Source organism: Neopsephotus bourkii, unplaced genomic scaffold, assembly GCF_033783945.1.
Source record: "Neopsephotus bourkii isolate Nb327-2 ecotype Australia unplaced genomic scaffold, CSIRO-AGI_Nbou_v1 NB_379, whole genome shotgun sequence".
In the NCBI taxonomy this organism is placed as follows: domain Eukaryota; kingdom Metazoa; phylum Chordata; class Aves; order Psittaciformes; family Psittacidae; genus Neopsephotus; species Neopsephotus bourkii.
Genome location: NW_026900884.1, coordinates 542,805 through 560,850, shown reverse-complemented (window position 1 = coordinate 560,850; position 18,046 = coordinate 542,805). Strand labels below are relative to the sequence as shown.

Below are 18,046 nucleotides of genomic sequence, written 5' to 3'. Positions count from 1 at the left end.
TTTTTGTGCTTGTAGAACTTGCCTGCCTTTCCTTACAGGTTATTTTTTTTTTCTTTACCTCTCCCCTCCAGTCTGCCTTCTCTCAGTTACCAACCTTGCTCCTCTTTAGGGTAGAACATGTTAGCTTCAAACCAGTCATCTACATGCTTTTTCTTTTCATGTTGCATTCTGTTCTGTCTGCCTGCAGCTGTTCCTTATCTACTGAGCCACAAGCAGAGGAAAGAAACCCCTTGATACTCTTAGAGTACCACTGCTTATACTTGCTGGAGATGAGCAAAGGGAGGCACACACCTCTCTCTACACCTTCAGCTATAGCACTTCTCTCGCTGACACCACCTCCTACTGCAACCTCATTGCGTGCAGGAAAAGCACAGCTCCAAGAATCCGAGAGGGGCAGATCTTAGTCAGATTTTTCAGTTCACTGAAGGTAATAAAGCAGTCTGCTGTATTGTTGCATTAGTTGTGTACAAATCAAGCCATTATCGTTGTTCAACTGGAAGGCAGAAGGCAAGCCAACCACGGGATTCTGTTGTTTCCAGCAAAAGAGAAAAAACTGTTTTACTGCATCAAGTTCAGGAGATGAGAAGAAAGGGAAATGGCTCCCAGGCTGCAGCTCCCTCACTGACAATGGTGGGCTACTGGAAAAGTCACGCTCTCACCTTTTTCCTCTGCTTCTTGGTGGATGGAGTGAGAGAGTAAACAAGTGTGTGTTTGTGTACTCATGTACACATGTATAGACACACAGCATGGTGTTTAATGAGCAAGTTCAGGGTACAAAAGACACACTGTTCTTTCTATTCTACATTAGTGCCAACAACCTCTTGCATGTGCATTTTACGGATATTAAGCTTTTTAGTGTGACAGAAGAGTTTGGCTAATTATTTTTTAATTTCTACGAACTGAGGTCTAAGTTCGGAGTAAAGTTTTCAAGAAAAACCCCCTAACATTTTCGATTTACTTAGTGGCAGCACTTGATCTCATACAAATTGCTTAGTTTTTTTTAAAAAAAAACTAAGGCAGAACAGAAAGCTAATTTTAACTTTTTACAACCTTGATCGGTGGAATTTGCAGAAGCAATTTTATCAGAACTTGTATTCCCAAGATACTGTAAAGATCTTAATTACCCTTGATCTTACTAAACTTTTGCTCTCCTGCCCTCTAGTGCTCACATCTATTTAAATCATCTACGCAAATCTGGTTTGGAAACCTACCATGTAAGTGGTCCCACCGAAACAAAGTACTCACTGCACTACACGTGATCTAAGCAGTACTTTTGTTGCTCATGTATGTATCATACTGCTACCTACGTAGTTATCTGTAAGGCTGCTTTTCATTTTACAAAACCAACATAAGGCAGCTTTCTTTTTAAGTTTTGGACCATATAACAGAGTTTTAAATGCATAAAGTAAAGCTTATTTCTGGATTTATTATTAAAACATTTTCACTGGCAGCTAAAGCTGTTAGTTAGCCATATACCAAATGACAGTACAGTTTTTCATCCACATTTAAAGCTTTTTTAGTTAATGCAATTGATTTTGCCTCTAATGATGTAGCTTGTTGTAGTATTGTGCATGCTTCCATTTAAAACAATGGGTCGACATACTACATCCTTAATTACTCCCATACTACCAGAAAACCAGTGAATTAAATTTATTTAGTGTTAAATGGATATGGAATGTCATACAGTACATGTAAAGACACTTCAATATGAGTAAAGCAGAACTAATTGCACAAGAGATTAAAGGTTCACCTCAACAGTCAGTATTATCAAATCATTACAGCTTCCATCTTCAGAGTGCAAGGTATGTCATGCAAAAAAACAGCTCAGAAAATCCCCAAACAGACAAAAGCAACATTGTGGTACCACTTAAAATGCTATCATACCACAATATTTTGCAAGACATTAAGCGATCATTCACAGAGAATGAAGCATTTTAGCAATAACAAAAAAGTTTTAAACATACTTAACAGATTTTACATGAACACCAATTCCAGCATTACTATACCTAAGGAAGAGGCAACATGCTGGGAGAAAGTACCTAAAAATCAAAGCCTTTTTTATTCATAGCCAATATTACTTTCTGCAAGTTATTCCTATTATTCAGATTCCCCACATAACCGGGTAAGGTTCAATACATTTTTACATAGAGCATAATCACGTAACCACCACATCAGCAAGACGATTTCATTATCTTGACCAGTTACTACATTTAAAACCATGGTATGATAACATGCCCTGCAAACAAATTGTCTTCTGGGATAGCGTCTTGTATGTAAATATAAAACAACTAAAATATACTCTTAACCACTTTAACCCCAAAGATCCTATAATTTGTATTTACATATTTTTGAAATATGTAGGTAAAAACTGCAGATGGAAGAGAAGCAGAATACACAAGAGAGCTACGACAGGGCTGACCAAACTAAGCGGCGCATTCAGTAACCCCGAACGAGTCTTGAGAAGGGGGCTGTATCCTTTGCACTCTTCCTCCATCCAAGCAGCCTTACCAGGGCTACCAAAGGCCCTGGTAACCAACCAAACACTGCTGCAAGAGCTGCTCATCCCACTTACACACTCCTCGTCCAGCCGGCCGAGCACATGGAGCAGAACCTTGCACCCCAACCAGTTCCACTCAGCCAAAAGCACTGCAGATAAACACACTTCTACACACCTGCTTCAACTACAGCTTGAATGTTAACATGGAAGAAACACAGGAGATGACAAGATGGTTTTTAACATTTTTACCTCATAATACTCATATCCTGAGGGCACCAACAGGTAGATTAATCTACTAAAATAAGCATACAAAAAAGGCCAAGTTGTCTGTCCTCATATTAGGAATAAACTATTTAACTTCCTGGCTTAAATGTAAGCAAGAGGAACTCAAGAAAGACCTCCTTGAGGTTAATTTTCCAACTACATTCAAAGAAAATAATTTACTAAAACTGTAACTTGCAAGGTCTACTAGCCTTGAAGTGAGGATACAGGTTAACTATACCTATAGTTAAATAAAAAACTTCAGAAGACATTTTACAGAAATAAAATATGCAACTCTAGGAAGTAGCTGGAAAAATACTTTCATATTCAGCTGGAACATCCTGTTTTCATAGACCATCATTCTCAGGAATATGTTTTTCATAAATTAAAATACAGCACAAAAATTTGTGTATTCAATCTAAAGTTGCATATTTCTAAACCTCTTCAGATAAAATTTGCTTTCTCCCTCAGAAATAAGTGATAAACCCTGAAAAAAAAATTGCTTTTCAAACTAATCGTGCATGAGGAAACACAGATGAACAAACCAGTATCTGGAAAAAACATTTTGTACAAGGTTGCAGTTCTAAAACACTTATATTACAAAGCAATGTAAATAAATACCAGGCTAGTACAAAAGCTCTTATTTACAGTTTTACAAATGAAAACGTTTTCAGTGTAAATGCAGTGTTTTAAAGAACACAATATTAGTAAAACGCATTCCTATATAGATCATTACAAGTTCTACTAAATTTCAATGCAGTTTCGTATAAAACCATTGTTTCAAGTTAACTTTTGTTTATAATTTAGTACAGCCAAACCCCAGTTTATGCCTGGAATGGTATCTGTTAAAGTGCTGAAAAAGAGGACATTTCTGAAATTTTAGAAAACATACTGTACATTATTAAAGCTTTATCAAGTCAAAAATGGTATATTTTGTTCACATTTGCTACCACACCACCTGTGGATGAAAGTTTTTCAACAACTTATAATTAACAGGATGGCAGCCACTGGTATCTTCATATCCAAAGTCTGATGGTTTTCCACAAGTAATTTATCTTAAGCTTCAGTGGTGGTTTCAGGTTTCATAATCTGGTAAGTGATCAAGTATTCTGGATAAGCCTGAAAGAGCGACACAGACATTCTTTATTACGATTTCATTTCACTTACTGGATAAATTCAGAGTGTTTAGTAGAGAGGGGAAAAAAGTTATTTAGGCCACAGAAAATAAGGAAAAATGTCAAAGGTAAAATGCCTGGAGCATTCAGGAAACTAACCCTTTTACTTGCAACCACAGCTAGAGTTTAAGACAAAAGCAAGTCCTAGAACCTCAAAAGAAAGAAAACCCCCAAACCTACCAACGCCCCCAAAAAACTAAACCCCAACACATTACATGCCTTAGAAAACAGTATTTGAAAAATTAAATGTTATTTACCTGCTCCCCTCTGTAAATGACATATTCTGCCAATGCCAATCCATTTACACTGGGTCTTCCAGTAACCGAGTGATGTCCTGGGGGAGAATGCGCCATTTTCATAGCACTGAACTGCAGGAAAGACTTGCCCAGTGTTACACGACAAAACAGCAATTGCCTGTGTTAAAAGGGAAAAAGGATCATGGCCATATAATGTTTATGAAGCTCCAGAAAGACTATCTTTGGAATTTGAAACATTCACTTGAGGAGAAGAGTAGAACTTTAAAGCAACTTCAGTCACTCTTTGCAATTCACAAAGCTCTGTTTTGAAGGACAGAAGTTATGCTCCCTAGTTTTCTGAGGGTGTCCCCTTCCCCCCCCCCCCCCTTAATTCAGTTGTTGTTCTAACAGTAGATTTGTATCTAACAGTTATCCAATAGTCCACATCAAGGCCAAGTACACCTGTGTTTTAGTCTGTGAAGTAGCAGTCAGTGAAGCTGACTGTTACAAAGTACACCCGCCTCATAGAAACACAGCATCTGAGTATCACGGAATTTCTCCTTTCTATGTAACAGGCAATGGACTAAACCCTCATTGCTGCATCTTTCACACAAGCACCTAGCAGATCCTCTTCACCCTCTGGCTACCCAAGTCTGATTTTAACAGCAAGTTATGGGCAAAAGTTAGGTTAAATGCATTGAAGATGGTTAAAGTTTAAGACTTAAATATCAAAGTTTTCTGAAAGTATGAGGCCTGGCATATAGGGAGTGCTGAGGTTTGGTTTCCAAGCAAATCTTTCTTCACAGACAGACTTGCAGACTTGATGGACTATATATAGCACAATACACAAAAGCAAAATCAGATTATTCTTGAGGACTTACCTGTGGCAAACATAACAAGATCTATCTTTGTGAATTGGACATCCAGTGCCACCTCCAATTCCATACACATATTGATTGCTTTTGGAAGAATTTTCAGCAAAATAAATCCCAGCTCCAAACATGCCACCTATGTAGGCATGTCTCTCATCAAAGCCTTTGTGAATGATGGCATTCACAAATGGGGAGCCTAAGAGAAAGGAAGTAAAATACTGAAAATACAGTATACAAAGATATATATAATTTTTGTACATTTTTTCTATACATACAAGGAAATCAATCTCCAGAAATTCTGACCTCAAATTTACTCAGCCAATCTGCTACATACAAAGGACAGTAGCTGGTAAGTGTGTATTTTTAACAAAGATTTACATAGGATAATATCCAAGACAACTCTTGCTGCAAGAGAAGGCTCTATGAATCTGTACTCGCTTTGACAGTTTCATTCTAACCAAGACTCATTGAATACACTGCTACACAAATCCCTCCTCCTTCCTTACACCAAGATTGCATCTAAAAAACAACAAATGTTAACCACTATTTATTTGTTTGCAGTGGTGATAAAATTTAGCCTTAATGAATAATCTGTTCAAAATGGTAGTCTGCATCTCAGGACACCTGATAATCATTAATTTTCACAAAAAGTGCATTTTTTTTATTTTTATCACAGTATACATAAATATGCAAGCACTTTTAGAGAAAAGCTGTTCTAAAAGAGCATGGAATTTAAGAGTTATGTTGGGAATTACAGTGAAAATAATCCAAAACCTTATTCTCCACCCTAAAGTTGATAAAACTATATATGAAGCAGAAGAACCATCCAGATGAGAATGAGATAAACTCATGACAACTGCTTTTTATCTTCTGCAACTGACATATGTGGTTGAAGACGTGCTAATGCTTAAAAAAAAACCCAACCAAAAACCCAACAACAAAAAAAACCCAACAACCACACAACCCTAAAGTCTTAAAAAAGTAGAACACTCAAAAGACATTAACTGCTTTATTCCAGGGATAATATTGTTATCTAACTGATTACAGACTTTCCTTTAAAAACCAGTTTATTCCATTAGCAGATGGTTTCCTTTCACAGGGGTACAGACCAGTCAAAAGACAGGATTTAAATATCTACGAGTTTGGGCAAGTAGTTAATTATTGCGTTACTGCCGCTTCCAATGCTAATGTATTACGATGGAATCTATATAGCTTTCATTTGTAAGGATGTACTGTGAGCTTGCTATGTATTTGTGCACAGCTGAGCTCTCAGTTGGCTTTAATTTGCTAATTAATTTGCTAATTACCTTTCTGGAATGATGACCAAGAACTTATCAAGTTATAAAAAGAAGAAAACAAAAAAATCCTATCCCAAACCAAACCATAGCATAATAAACTGACACTTAACCACTTTGGTCATTCTGATAAAGCAGAATCAGTAACTCAGCCAAGGAGGAGGCACACTCCTGATTCTCCATTCATTAACTACTATGTTTTTATTTAGATCTTTGAAGTCTCCTTTGGGAAGAGACAAGTAGATGCAAATCTCAGCAGAATGATGCAGAATGATGCATTTTATTTTCCCACTGGGACACACACACTTGGCCATATAAAACTCATGCAAAACCTAGAACCTATTTCAACTGAGAAAATTTGAGACAGGATTAACTCTCCAATAAAGTGTTGATGGTGAAATGAGTTCATAGGTGCATTTCAGTGTCTCACCATGAAAGAGCATCCTTTCATTAGCATGGTTATGATTCTCTTCAGAGACCTCTTTCCTTCTGTGAGTGTATCTTTCCCACAGTTTTTTGTTGCACACCTTCTGAATCTGAAACATTAAACATGTAAGTTCCATCCTGACACTGAAAACTTCCATTTACTTTACTTGACAGATGTTTAGCCTATAGCAGCTATACCACAGTAAACTTACAATGTCACTTAAACAAGAGTATCTTCCTTAGAATTCAATGAAACAAATTCTCTAATTTATACCGCAGAAGCTGACTGTTGTGGCACAACTTAAGGAAATCCTAATTATATGCTTAATTAAGAATTCGTTTAAACCATCTGTTGAGCAATACTTCTTAATTTAAATTTAGCAGGCTTAGTCACAGTTGTACTTGAGTATTGTTCCAAACATAACTTGACGCCAAACCATTAGTAAAAAGATCATCTAGTAAATAAAGAAGTGTCTTCTATGAAGACTTCTAGAATACTTCAAAAAGAAGGTAATTTATGCAGCAGAGGTATGCTGGATACTGGCAAAGTCTTGTTTGTAGATGCAGCATATCAGTCTTACTGGGGAAACTGTTACATCAGTTCAGATTAAAACTTCGTAGTACTTGCAAATCAAAATCCATCATTTTAATGAAAATTATCATTTATTTAGGGAAAACAGAATATAAACCAAAATTCCACTAATTTTTTTAATGCAAGGTTGTCTGCTACCTGGTGTTTTAAACTTCTCTGTTGCTAAATCAAGCCAAAATAGGTACCCTTACTTCCATACTTCAAGAGCTTTGTTTTCACTTCTTGCTGGTTTTTCCCCCCCGATATGCCCTCAAGAGAAACCTTCTTTTTTTTCAAACATTCTGCAGTTTTCTGTGAGGTCCTTCTATGTCAATTTCTGATAATATTTCTTAATGCCTATTAATTCATAAGCAGTTTTTCTATATAATCTTACTCTTTGAATTTGCCTGGAAGATACTTTTCCTGTGCATGTCTCAGAACAGCACATCTTACTACCTGATGGAACTCAACAAAAAAATTAAGAACATTTTATGGGCATTTTGTTTTCAGCCAAAACTCTAAGGGTGTAACCATTGACCATAAAGATGTATCAGCTACCTTTAAGATGTTGTATCTGTTGAAGACCCCGCCAGCATGTCCTCCATCCCTATGCTCTCGGACAGTACTCTGCATCTGAAGATTGAGAATTTTAAGGAGGATCAGTTTGCTTCAGAGCATATTCAAAACATACATCCTTCACCCAATCAAATAACTAACAGAACAGATTTTTTTCTTAAAAAAATAAGCATACAAGAACGTTTTAGGCAATGCCTCTATATTAAGTAATGCCAGATTTCGTGGATGCACAAGAACAGGTTTAAAAAACATATCTTGAAGAGTCTACGGTCTAGCTTGCAAACTGAAAAAGATTGACACTGTTCTATTTAGAATATTGTTTCTTCAGAATTTTGTCCTTTGTGATGATGACACTTTAGAAGGAAATGACTTAAAACTGTGTACAATAGATAGGAGCACAGATTACAAGTGGTGCAGTCAAAGCTGGAAATTTGAAGTATCCTTACACAAATTTTTCTTAGTCTTAGCAATGCTCATTGCATTGCTAAGTTGTCTAGTGATACTTCTTTATCTACTTGAATAGAAATAACGAAAATAGGGAAAGGCTACAAAGAAAGCCATACCTCCTCTTCTACTGATTGAAATTCCTTGTCTTCAGTGGAAAGATCTATGAGAATAGTTCCGCTACCAGAAGTATTTAGAGTCAGGTATGGGTTTAGTCCTGTGAATGTAACAAAACATTACAACAGTTTCAGAAACTGCTTGAAGCCTGCTGATTTTGAATGATACCTGTAAGAAATCTTCCTTTTTAAACGGACCATTTTCTCAAAACTCAGTTTACAAAATGAAGAGCTTAGTTGCTAAGGAAGGCAGAGATTATCAATGACTTTAATTGCTTTCCATCAGCTATGTACATTTTTGAGGATGTCAAAAGGTGATCACCCAATTTCACTAGTTTCAAGCAAACTTTTTCAGCATCTCTGTTTATAACCATAATGATGCATACACTATAAATGTAATGAGAAGTACAGCAGCTGGGTGTGGATGCAGATCAACTGCAATCATTTCCATCGATCTGTGGATACAAATCAACCACTGTTTCAGTAAGAAACACTAACGCATTTATCTATGCTTACCTCACGATATTAATATACAGACAGAGAAACTGTATGTAGGCAGTTGCTTACTTAAGAGCTAATTTCAACTCTAGCCAGTGAAATATAGTGAGCAACCTGTCCTGTATCCATATCTACTGATGGCAGTTGCATCATGAACAAGAGAACTGACTTGAAGTGCTAATTCAGTAGGAATATTTTTTCCAACGTATTGTGCAGAAAGAGCTGACAAAAGAACTAAGTCTGTGAACACAGAAGGCCTAAGCCTGATATTAAATGCTTAAATGAAATTTCCCTGTCATTCCAAATACACCCAAACAAACAAAAAAGACATTTTATGTGGAATCCACTGTCAATTTGCATACAGACTTCAATCACAACTGGCAAGTAATGGAAATGTAATTTCTGCATATCAGAATACAAAGACAGTGTGTATCATGTCCTTCTGCCCATGGCCTTCCCAGACAACCAGCAGGTGACCAGAGTTAGATAATATCTCTAGAAAGCAGTAATGTGGGAAAAGGGAAACTACAGATTCATACAGAGTTAGAAGCCTCATGGTAGGCAGCATGGAACTGGAATAGTGTGTTCAGGAACAAAAAACTGGCAAGAAAGAACCAAAAAAAACCCACGCTCTTTCAGAAAAACCCTACTTAACCTAGAAGTAATAGCAGTAACTGTGCTCAGGAAGAGATGCCAAAATATTAATGAAAACATACCTGAGTGCAAGAGCCCAAGGGCGACATACAGAAAACTGACAGAACAACCTAACGGCAACAATCCTCCCCACCCCAGAAACACACCCTAGAAAAAAAATCAAGGGCTGTTGAAATACTCAGTTTAAGTATTTATGCCTGCGGTTAAAGTTACAAATGAAAATGCCAGGCCTCTTACATCTAGACAGAAAGAGTCTAGAAAGAATGGGGGTGGAAGTAGTGAAAAATTCTGAAGTTTGACATTGTCTATATTCAAACATACTAAATTATGTACAAACATATATATGCTCAAAAACATATGTCTACTTGGAAGGCAAAACCAGCGTATGATTACCAGTTTGGTAAACTTAAAACTCAAGACAATGAAATGACACCTTGAAAGTAATTTCAACCCAAAATACCAATGAATCTGTCAAAAATCATTTGACAATTAAGACAGAAGTAAAAAGATTTGCTTGAATAGTTCACTACTAGGAAAAGGATTATCTCAAGGCTTGGTTAATACTGTTTTAAGGAGGAAAAAGTAATTTCGAGCTTGGGACAGTGACTCATTACTACAGCGTGCAGATTTTAGAATGAGAATTCACAAACGGTGCCTCAAGAGGGGAAATATATCCTCGGAATTCTAACTAATTTATTCAATTTCTATGCAACACAACAAAACAATAGTAAGTGATGTTTCAGTGAGACAAGGAAGAAAAAAGGTTTGCCTTGTATGCAGCCAGACTGCTCTGATAAAAATAAATGATCACAAAGCCGCGGTGGGTGGGTAAGAGAGAACTAAAAGGCAAGATTCACAGCACAAGTAAAAGTGCTCACCATTCAAGTCAGAAGACACCATCTTTAAGTGCCATTTAACCTACAGCATTTACAGAAATGGATTCTTTAAAGGCTTTAAGGTGTTACACAGCAATTTGAAACAGCTACGTACCTTGTTGTCCAGAAATGAGTCTTTCAACTCCCTTAATGATTTTATGCCTATGGCCATAAGCATTAATTCCAATTTCTTTCAATTCTTTGTGTCCCATTTCAACCAGTACATCCAGTGTTATCTATAATGAAAGCAACACGATTTTTTTGTGCAACACAATAAACAGACTAGAACAGCTGTGAATGACAGTGAAAATACTTCACTGTAGTTGAGACAAAAAGCAAGCGTGAAAAGAACAAAAACACTGTAAACTTTACTTTTACTCACTGTTTTCTCCAAACTTTTCTGTAATTAAGTATGCTGCATGCTACATTTATGTAATTCATACTGTTTGCAAGGATCACGTTTCTGATTGAGAAATAGAATTTTTAGATGTATTCAAGCCAATAGAAACAAACCCAGAAATGAGTAAGCAACACTGACTACTTGTTTACCGTTTATACCATTGAAAGGAAACTTGCCTACACTCTAAAACTGATATAGAGATTATTGCTCCCAGTTTTTTTACATATACAGGTATTTTAATCTCTGCTTATACTGGATATCAATTTAAAAACTCCACTTGCACTCCTTTCCTTCATTCCACTCATTTTGACACTCATTCATTTTAAAACTGTCTCATGATTTTATTTTAAAGTCAGTATTTCTTCCATTGCTTTCTAGCTGAGTATTTGGAAATAAACATAGCTACATACCTGCTCTCTCTCAAATATGTCAATTAGATGCTCAAGGCCAAGGTTCCGCACAAACTGATTTATGCTGAAATCCACACCTGAAACTACGTAAGAAGAAAAACTCACAATGAACATTCATACACCTATTGTAAAATAAATAACATGCAACTCTCTGTCTGTGGCAATGAGACATACAAAATTCCTGGTCTTTTGCAGATGGTACCTAACTAACCAGTGACAACTACTACCTAATCTACCCTAACACTCTAAAATTTCTGCTCCTGCTCCAACAGCAGTCTTTGTGCTTCCACAAAGTAAGCAACTAATGTGCAGAAACATACATGCAAACAGCAAACATTTTCAGACATAAAACATTACAGAAGTAAGCTTTTTAAGATACCTGATCCAAGAACAGGCTCCTGGAAACTAGATAAAGTTTGTAGTAAAATATTGGTTGGTATGAAGCCAAGTTTCACTTGATGTCTTTTTTAAAACATATTTTGGTTTTGTACGGCAAAACAAAAAGAAAAAAAAAAAGGTTTTAAAGATTCTATAATGGGAAAGTACTGAAATCATATACAAGACTTTCACCCATTGTTAATGAGACATCACAAGGAATACGGATACTATCTGCATGTGTTGGAACTTGTGTATTCTATTTACCACACAGTAGAAAACATTATTCCTTCCTGAGAAAGCCTCACCTTCTTTCTTCTCCAGAACAGTACCTCCTTCTGTGCTGTTTGCAGCAACAACAGAAGGAAGTTCAGAAAAACTACCAGACAAGTTGTCGAGACTACTTGCAGCAGACAGACTGGATGGACTGGATGGAACAGAAGACAGGGAATCAGCTGCAGAACCTGTAGTCTGAGACACACTTATAACCTGAGGTTTGTAGCAAGTCGGTAAGGCAGAAGGAGGCATTGCCGCTGTCAATAATGCACTGACATCATCTGCCTGAATAACAGAGAGCAACTTATTAAAACAGAGGAACATTTTCATATAGTGCGTTTTTCTAGAATGCATTATCATTATTCCAGACTTCTTTACAAATGGCCTTTTGTGCTAACAGCATACATGAAACTGTAAAATGTTTATAAATAAAAACTGTAATAAGATAGAAAGTAGAGACTTCAATATTTCTAAAAACCTTTAGGGATATTTAAACAGAATTCATTTGCTAGGAAAACCAAGCAAAAGCTTCCAATGGCAACCAGGATTTACACACCAGAACAGTTACTCTGAGTGCGGCTTGGAATTGTACTGTAATACTTAGGAAAAAAAATAATCCAAAAACTTAACAGCAGATAGCTTCTTAAAGTTATGTTGCTACAAAGTTTGCTTACAATGTATTGCCACAACTTTTGTTGTAGTCAAAATATAAACACATAATTAAAAGCATCAAATTATAAGCAAGCATGAATTCCTTTTGTGGGTGTGTGGGTTTTGTCTGTTTGCGTCGTCCCTCCGCCTCATCTTGAAATATGAAGTCTAGCGCAAGAAAATATTTCAGGCAGGTTTATAAAGGCTCTACTGACTTTCCTTACCAGGTACACATAACACATCAGAGAAACCGCAGTATTTAAGATTTTACAGAAGCTGATGTATTACATTTTTTTAGGACATTTTTTATATGAGCTGCCCCAAATGGCAGACAAGTACAAATTTCCCAAGAAGAGCCCCATCACTTACAGTGACCAGGTCCAATGGCGTTTGTCCTTCTTGATTTTTCAGAGTAGGATCAGCCCCATGTGCCAGTAACAAGGCACAAAGCTGTGTCCTTCCTTTTTGGGCTGCTTCATGCAGAGGTGTGAAAGCCCATTTGTCCGTAGCATTCACACATGCATTATACTTTATGAGTAAAGCTGCTACATCAACATGCTGGAAAATAAGACCATCTGTTAAATTCCAAGGTACCAAAGTGTATTAAAGCAACTCAGAACTATTACTGATACTTCTCTGTAATCCCCATTTTGAATTTTCTTAAAATATATTTACTATCTCATTATGATTAAAAAATGGATTAAACAAGGTATTTTCTTCCTCACCAGAAACATACCAGTAAAAAGTTAATATTTCTTCTCTTGTGAAAAAAGGACAGACTACAACAGAATCCCAAATCCAGGGGAATCTGAAGGAAAAAAGCACGAATTTGAACTTCTAGTTTGGAAAGTACTCCTGTTTTGAGTAAAAACTTTCCTGAACACAAAGATCCAGGAAGTACAGAAAAACAGTTAGTGTCTAAACACCAGCCAAGTAAGTGAAAAAGAGATCTTGCTGATAAAATCTGACTACCACAAGTAAGAAAATGCATTTTCTGGAACACCTTCCAGACTGCTGGCTTTCTAAGTGTTTATGTTCAGATAACTTAATTCCGTAAACTCCAACCATAATTTTACAAATTCAGAAGAGTCTTCACCTTTACAATCAGCTGCCTATGATCAAATTTTTTATGTGTTTTACAAGTCGGATTACATTGCAACTCAACGGCAAAACCTTTCTAGAAAGCATTGGCTCACAATGCTGTCACTGAAATGTATCACCTCAGTTATCTATTTAAAAATTAATAAAGCCTCAGAAAGTTTGAAATATTTACCCCATAAGATGCAGCATTATGCAGAGGAATCAAACCTCCTTTATCCTGTGCATTCACATCTGCTCCATGCTGTAACAGGTATTCTGCAACCTCCAAATTGTTGTAACCAGCTGGAAGGTTGCAAAAGCCAGAATAAATAGAATATATTAAAAAAACACCCTCAACAGGCTATAGAGAAGTAGCAGTTCACTTAAATTACTTGAAAGTTAAGATGTCAACAGCAGCGAAGACAGTGTATTTATTATATATTAGTAAGGACAGTTTCACCCTATTTTAAGAGTATTTGGGTTTAAAACCTATGCTAGTTAACAATAAAAGGTCCTCTTTGGCTAAAGATAATAGGAAATTGAAGTCACTAAGTTGTTTAGAAGAGCAAGATAAGATTAACTCTTAAAGAGAAAATAATTCTCTAGCTTGAGGCTACACTCCAAACTTACTTAGACACAGAAAGTTCAGACACAGTAACTAGTAACTCTGATCAAACCACTTAATTAAAACACTGACCTGCTAAATGTAATGGTGTTGAATGTCGTCCTTGTGTGTCCCGACAGTTGACATTGTCAGGTGAACACAGCTTTTTCACGCGGGCCAAGCAACCTTTCTTTGCAGCATCTAGTAGAGCTGCATCTCCTCTAAGTAGGTCTTGAATATCAGTATCACCATCTTTAACAAGGTCTAGTGGAGTATTTCCATCTCTGTTTTTCTTTGTAGGGTCAGCTCCATGCTATGCACATCAAAAACAGGTGGTAAGCATATAAGTAGAATAAACATGTTGCATCTTAGGTATCCTACACCTCATTGTCCAAGTATTCTGACACATATGCAGATCCTCCATAAAGCCTTCCATTTACTGTATGAAAAAGGACAATGTAGTTGCCAATAGTATCCCTTTTATTGAAAACACACAATTAGGTCAATTTAGAAACCACAAAATACAAGCCAATTTCTTAAGAAGTCAAATCACATTTCAGATTGAACAAGAAAGGAAATAAAGTAACTTCTCTCCAACATATGCAATACCTGTAACAGGAGTTTGCAAATCTCGTATTTTCCTTTTGCTGCAGCTTCATGCAAGGGAGTGAATTTCCACAAATCAGCTACGTTGACAACTGCACCATGTTTAACCAGCAGTTCTGCAACTTCATAGTGACCATATGAGCAAGCATTATGTAAAGGGACAAGTCCTCTGGAATCAGTTAAAAAAAGGGAAAAATTATCTTTAAAATAGGGTCTTTTTTCACAAAGTGATACAAACTTAAAATACACTTTCAGCAATCAAACCATAACAATTTTTTTTTTTTTTTTTTTTTAGTTTTTCACAATAGTCTAATACAGTAGGAATATCTACTGCCAAAGCAGTAAAAAAGCAACCAGCACTGGCAATGAAGAGATATAAAAACACAGGGCTAGAGAAATTCTTGACACTCTAGTCTCAAGTACTGAAAAATGCTTTCATGGATACTCTGAACATCTAACAGAACTTTACATGAAAATAAAAAAGTTGAAAGATGGGATGTTTACCAGCTAGCAATATTCAAGAGTTAAAAGTTATCGGCAATTACAGTTGCAAGTAAATACACATTTGAGTATTTACCCCTTATCTTTTGCATGCACATCAGCTCCGTGCTGAAGAAGATACTCGACAACGGATACTCTATTATACCCAGCTGCAAAATGAAGTGGTGTAGACTGACGTCCTTCAATATCTCTGCAGTTCACACTTTGAACTGTACATAGTTTCTGTGAGATGACCAAAACAAAAGATACAAAACTGTATGCAGTGTTGTCACATCTTAATTTAGTCAAGTTATACACATTTAATTTTTAAAAACTGTTTGCATTAAGAAGTTTATTTCTTATTTTTCTTTTTTTCATAAAATGATTACTATTCATAGATTGTGTGCAAAGAAAAAAATTCCCTCCTCCCAAATTTACATGATTTCTATACAGACAAACTTTTGGAGGCAGCAAATATTACATTTTGTCATCTGTAATATTTGTGCAATACAAAGGTTTTAGAACAGGGATCACAATTCTAAAGTAGTCAAAGAAGGGCTTGTGAAATTATAGTTTGGGATATAAATCCCTCTTGTTCTTAGGACAGGTTTAAGCTTACTTTTACAGTATCCACATCTCCAGCCTTTGCGGCTTCCAACAACTGTCGATCTGCATCAGAATTGCCTAATGGGATACCTTCTGCAAAACAAATGAGATTCCCAGGAAGGTAATTGTATGCAGTTGAAGGAATTTGTTAAGACAGGAAATCATTTGAGCATTTCAACTATTTCCCTTTTAAAAAAAAAAGTTAACCAATTATAGACAGGTTTTGTCTTTTGTTACTATCTACAACTGCAGATATTATCTCTAACACTGCTTCGCAAGTTGCCTAAGCAACATGCTTCCTATCCATTTTGAAGTCCCATGGAACCAAACAAACGCTCTTATTTCAGTTTCGGAATTAGACTGTATCAAGAAGCTTACCTATGTGTATAACATCCAAACATTACCCCTGAAAATCCATGTACCCCTCACATGCTCACAAATACACAGCAGCCTTTTTTTGCTTCTGAAACTGATTTTCTACATAAAAGATTCCCCTCTCCCTATATCTGGATTTTTCTATAATTATTCCAGGTGGCTGTGAAACCATGGAATCAGTCTGCGCACCTCTAACAATCTGTGGAACTGTATCTCAGATAGTATATGATATTTCAACTACACATGGAGTAGTGAAACTCACTCTCCCTGTGAACTTGGTTAATGAGTAAGAATTGCACAAACCAGTACTGTCTTTTGTAGGGAGCCTTTTTTTTTTTCTTGACTTTTATTCACTATTATTGACAGCACTTGAAAAGTAAAACAAAGCACCACATTACTTCAGAAGTAGATCTTGACTAAAACAGTTATACCTTGTAGTAGCTGTTGCACACTTTCAGTCCCCATTTGCAAGGCTGTAAAGCCCTGCAGAGACACAATGGAAGGATCACATCCAGAACTCAACAGCAACTTGCATGTCTGAAGATGACCACAATGTGCTGCTCTATGAAGAGAGGTCTGGCCAAGGTTATCTAATGCATTAACCTAAAAATAACAGACAAGAAATACCACCATTGAAACTTAAAGGTATTTGCGTTGCTGACTGGGAGCATTTCACAAGTATTCTTCTGACTTTAATCAAAATAACATATGAAGAACATTTCCAAAGGGCATGAAATTTTAAGAAATAAAATTAAAAAAAAGCAGTTTGTAAAATTTTAACTGCATTTACTGAGGAAGAATAGCCTCCCTTTAGAGGCATGTGGATAATCCACAATTACAGAATTTAACTGCATACGGAAGTTATTATTTTACTCCCATTATTCTACTCATGGCAGCACAAAACCTCAGTGCTAACACTGCAGAACAGCTTTTACATGCATTGGCTTATGTGTTTTTTCAGACTGAGAACTTTCTGTGCATTTCAGTCATGGTTTACTTAACAGTTTAAAACTCCGCACCCAAAGGTTACTTGTATTCCCTACTGTTTCTCTGGTTTGATCTTGGAAACTTCACTGCACTCAGGCTGTAATCAAATTCCAGTGACAGAATCAGTTCCAGTTCTGGAGGACTCAAGCATTAGATAATGCCTCCTTTCCGTTTTCTCTTTTTGTGGAAATTTGAACTAAACACTGTGTTACAATTTAACATTTGCCTTCATCGTAATTTTTACTGCACACAACATCACATAAAGTTTACCTGTTACACAGGTTTGTCTAGCTTCTTGTTGTTCATATATATCCCCTACATTTTTTTTCCTTAAGCATTTCACTATTACTGAATCACTGAATAAACACTGAATCAGACACTCTAGAAGCTTTCAGTTAACAGTGAGGACTAAATGCACATTTCTTATAAAATCAGACCAAGCCAACAAGATGCCTCAATGTATGGGGTTCCAATGTAAAGGGTACCATTCTCATGGTATGAAAACCTATGTAGTATGCAAACCTCAAAAAAAAGTATGAACAGTAACTCATACCTTAGCTTCATGTTTCACAACTACTTCAACAACATCATTATGAGCCTTTTCTGACGCCACATGCAAAGGAGTCAAGAAGCTTTTTCAAAAAAAAAAAAAAAAAGGAAAAAGAATAACTCAACATGTATTTTGCAAAATCTTCTGAAC

The 18,046-nt window shown here is 36.3% G+C and overlaps 1 protein-coding gene across 4 annotated transcripts in view; it reads right to left on the bottom strand.

Annotated features, from left to right (window-relative positions):
* Positions 1–1,637: 1,637 nt before the first annotated feature.
* The window catches only part of TNKS2 (tankyrase 2), a 30,103-nt gene continuing 13,694 nt past the window's right edge, over positions 1,638–18,046 (bottom strand). For 2 of the 4 annotated variants that reach the window (XM_061348950.1, XM_061348952.1), the window contains 18 exons: positions 17,900–17,978; positions 16,791–16,962; positions 15,998–16,077; positions 15,476–15,621; positions 14,902–15,067; positions 14,386–14,605; positions 13,882–13,991; positions 13,345–13,416; positions 12,978–13,166; positions 11,990–12,242; positions 11,307–11,389; positions 10,612–10,732; positions 8,473–8,570; positions 7,892–7,966; positions 6,767–6,872; positions 5,051–5,237; positions 4,191–4,347; positions 1,638–3,877 (listed from right to left, as the gene is read on the bottom strand). In XM_061348950.1, coding sequence (XP_061204934.1) covers positions 3,815–3,877; positions 4,191–4,347; positions 5,051–5,237; positions 6,767–6,872; positions 7,892–7,966; positions 8,473–8,570; positions 10,612–10,732; positions 11,307–11,389; positions 11,990–12,242; positions 12,978–13,166; positions 13,345–13,416; positions 13,882–13,991; positions 14,386–14,605; positions 14,902–15,067; positions 15,476–15,621; positions 15,998–16,077; positions 16,791–16,962; positions 17,900–17,978 — 2,377 coding nt within the window. In that variant the 3' untranslated portion in view covers positions 1,638–3,814. Of the gene's footprint in view, positions 3,878–4,190; positions 4,348–5,050; positions 5,238–6,766; positions 6,873–7,891; positions 7,967–8,472; positions 8,571–10,611; positions 10,733–11,306; positions 11,390–11,989; positions 12,243–12,977; positions 13,167–13,344; positions 13,417–13,881; positions 13,992–14,385; positions 14,606–14,901; positions 15,068–15,475; positions 15,622–15,997; positions 16,078–16,790; positions 16,963–17,899; positions 17,979–18,046 lie in introns of those variants that run through there. The other 2 variants (XM_061348951.1, XM_061348953.1) reach the window with 2 other exon arrangements.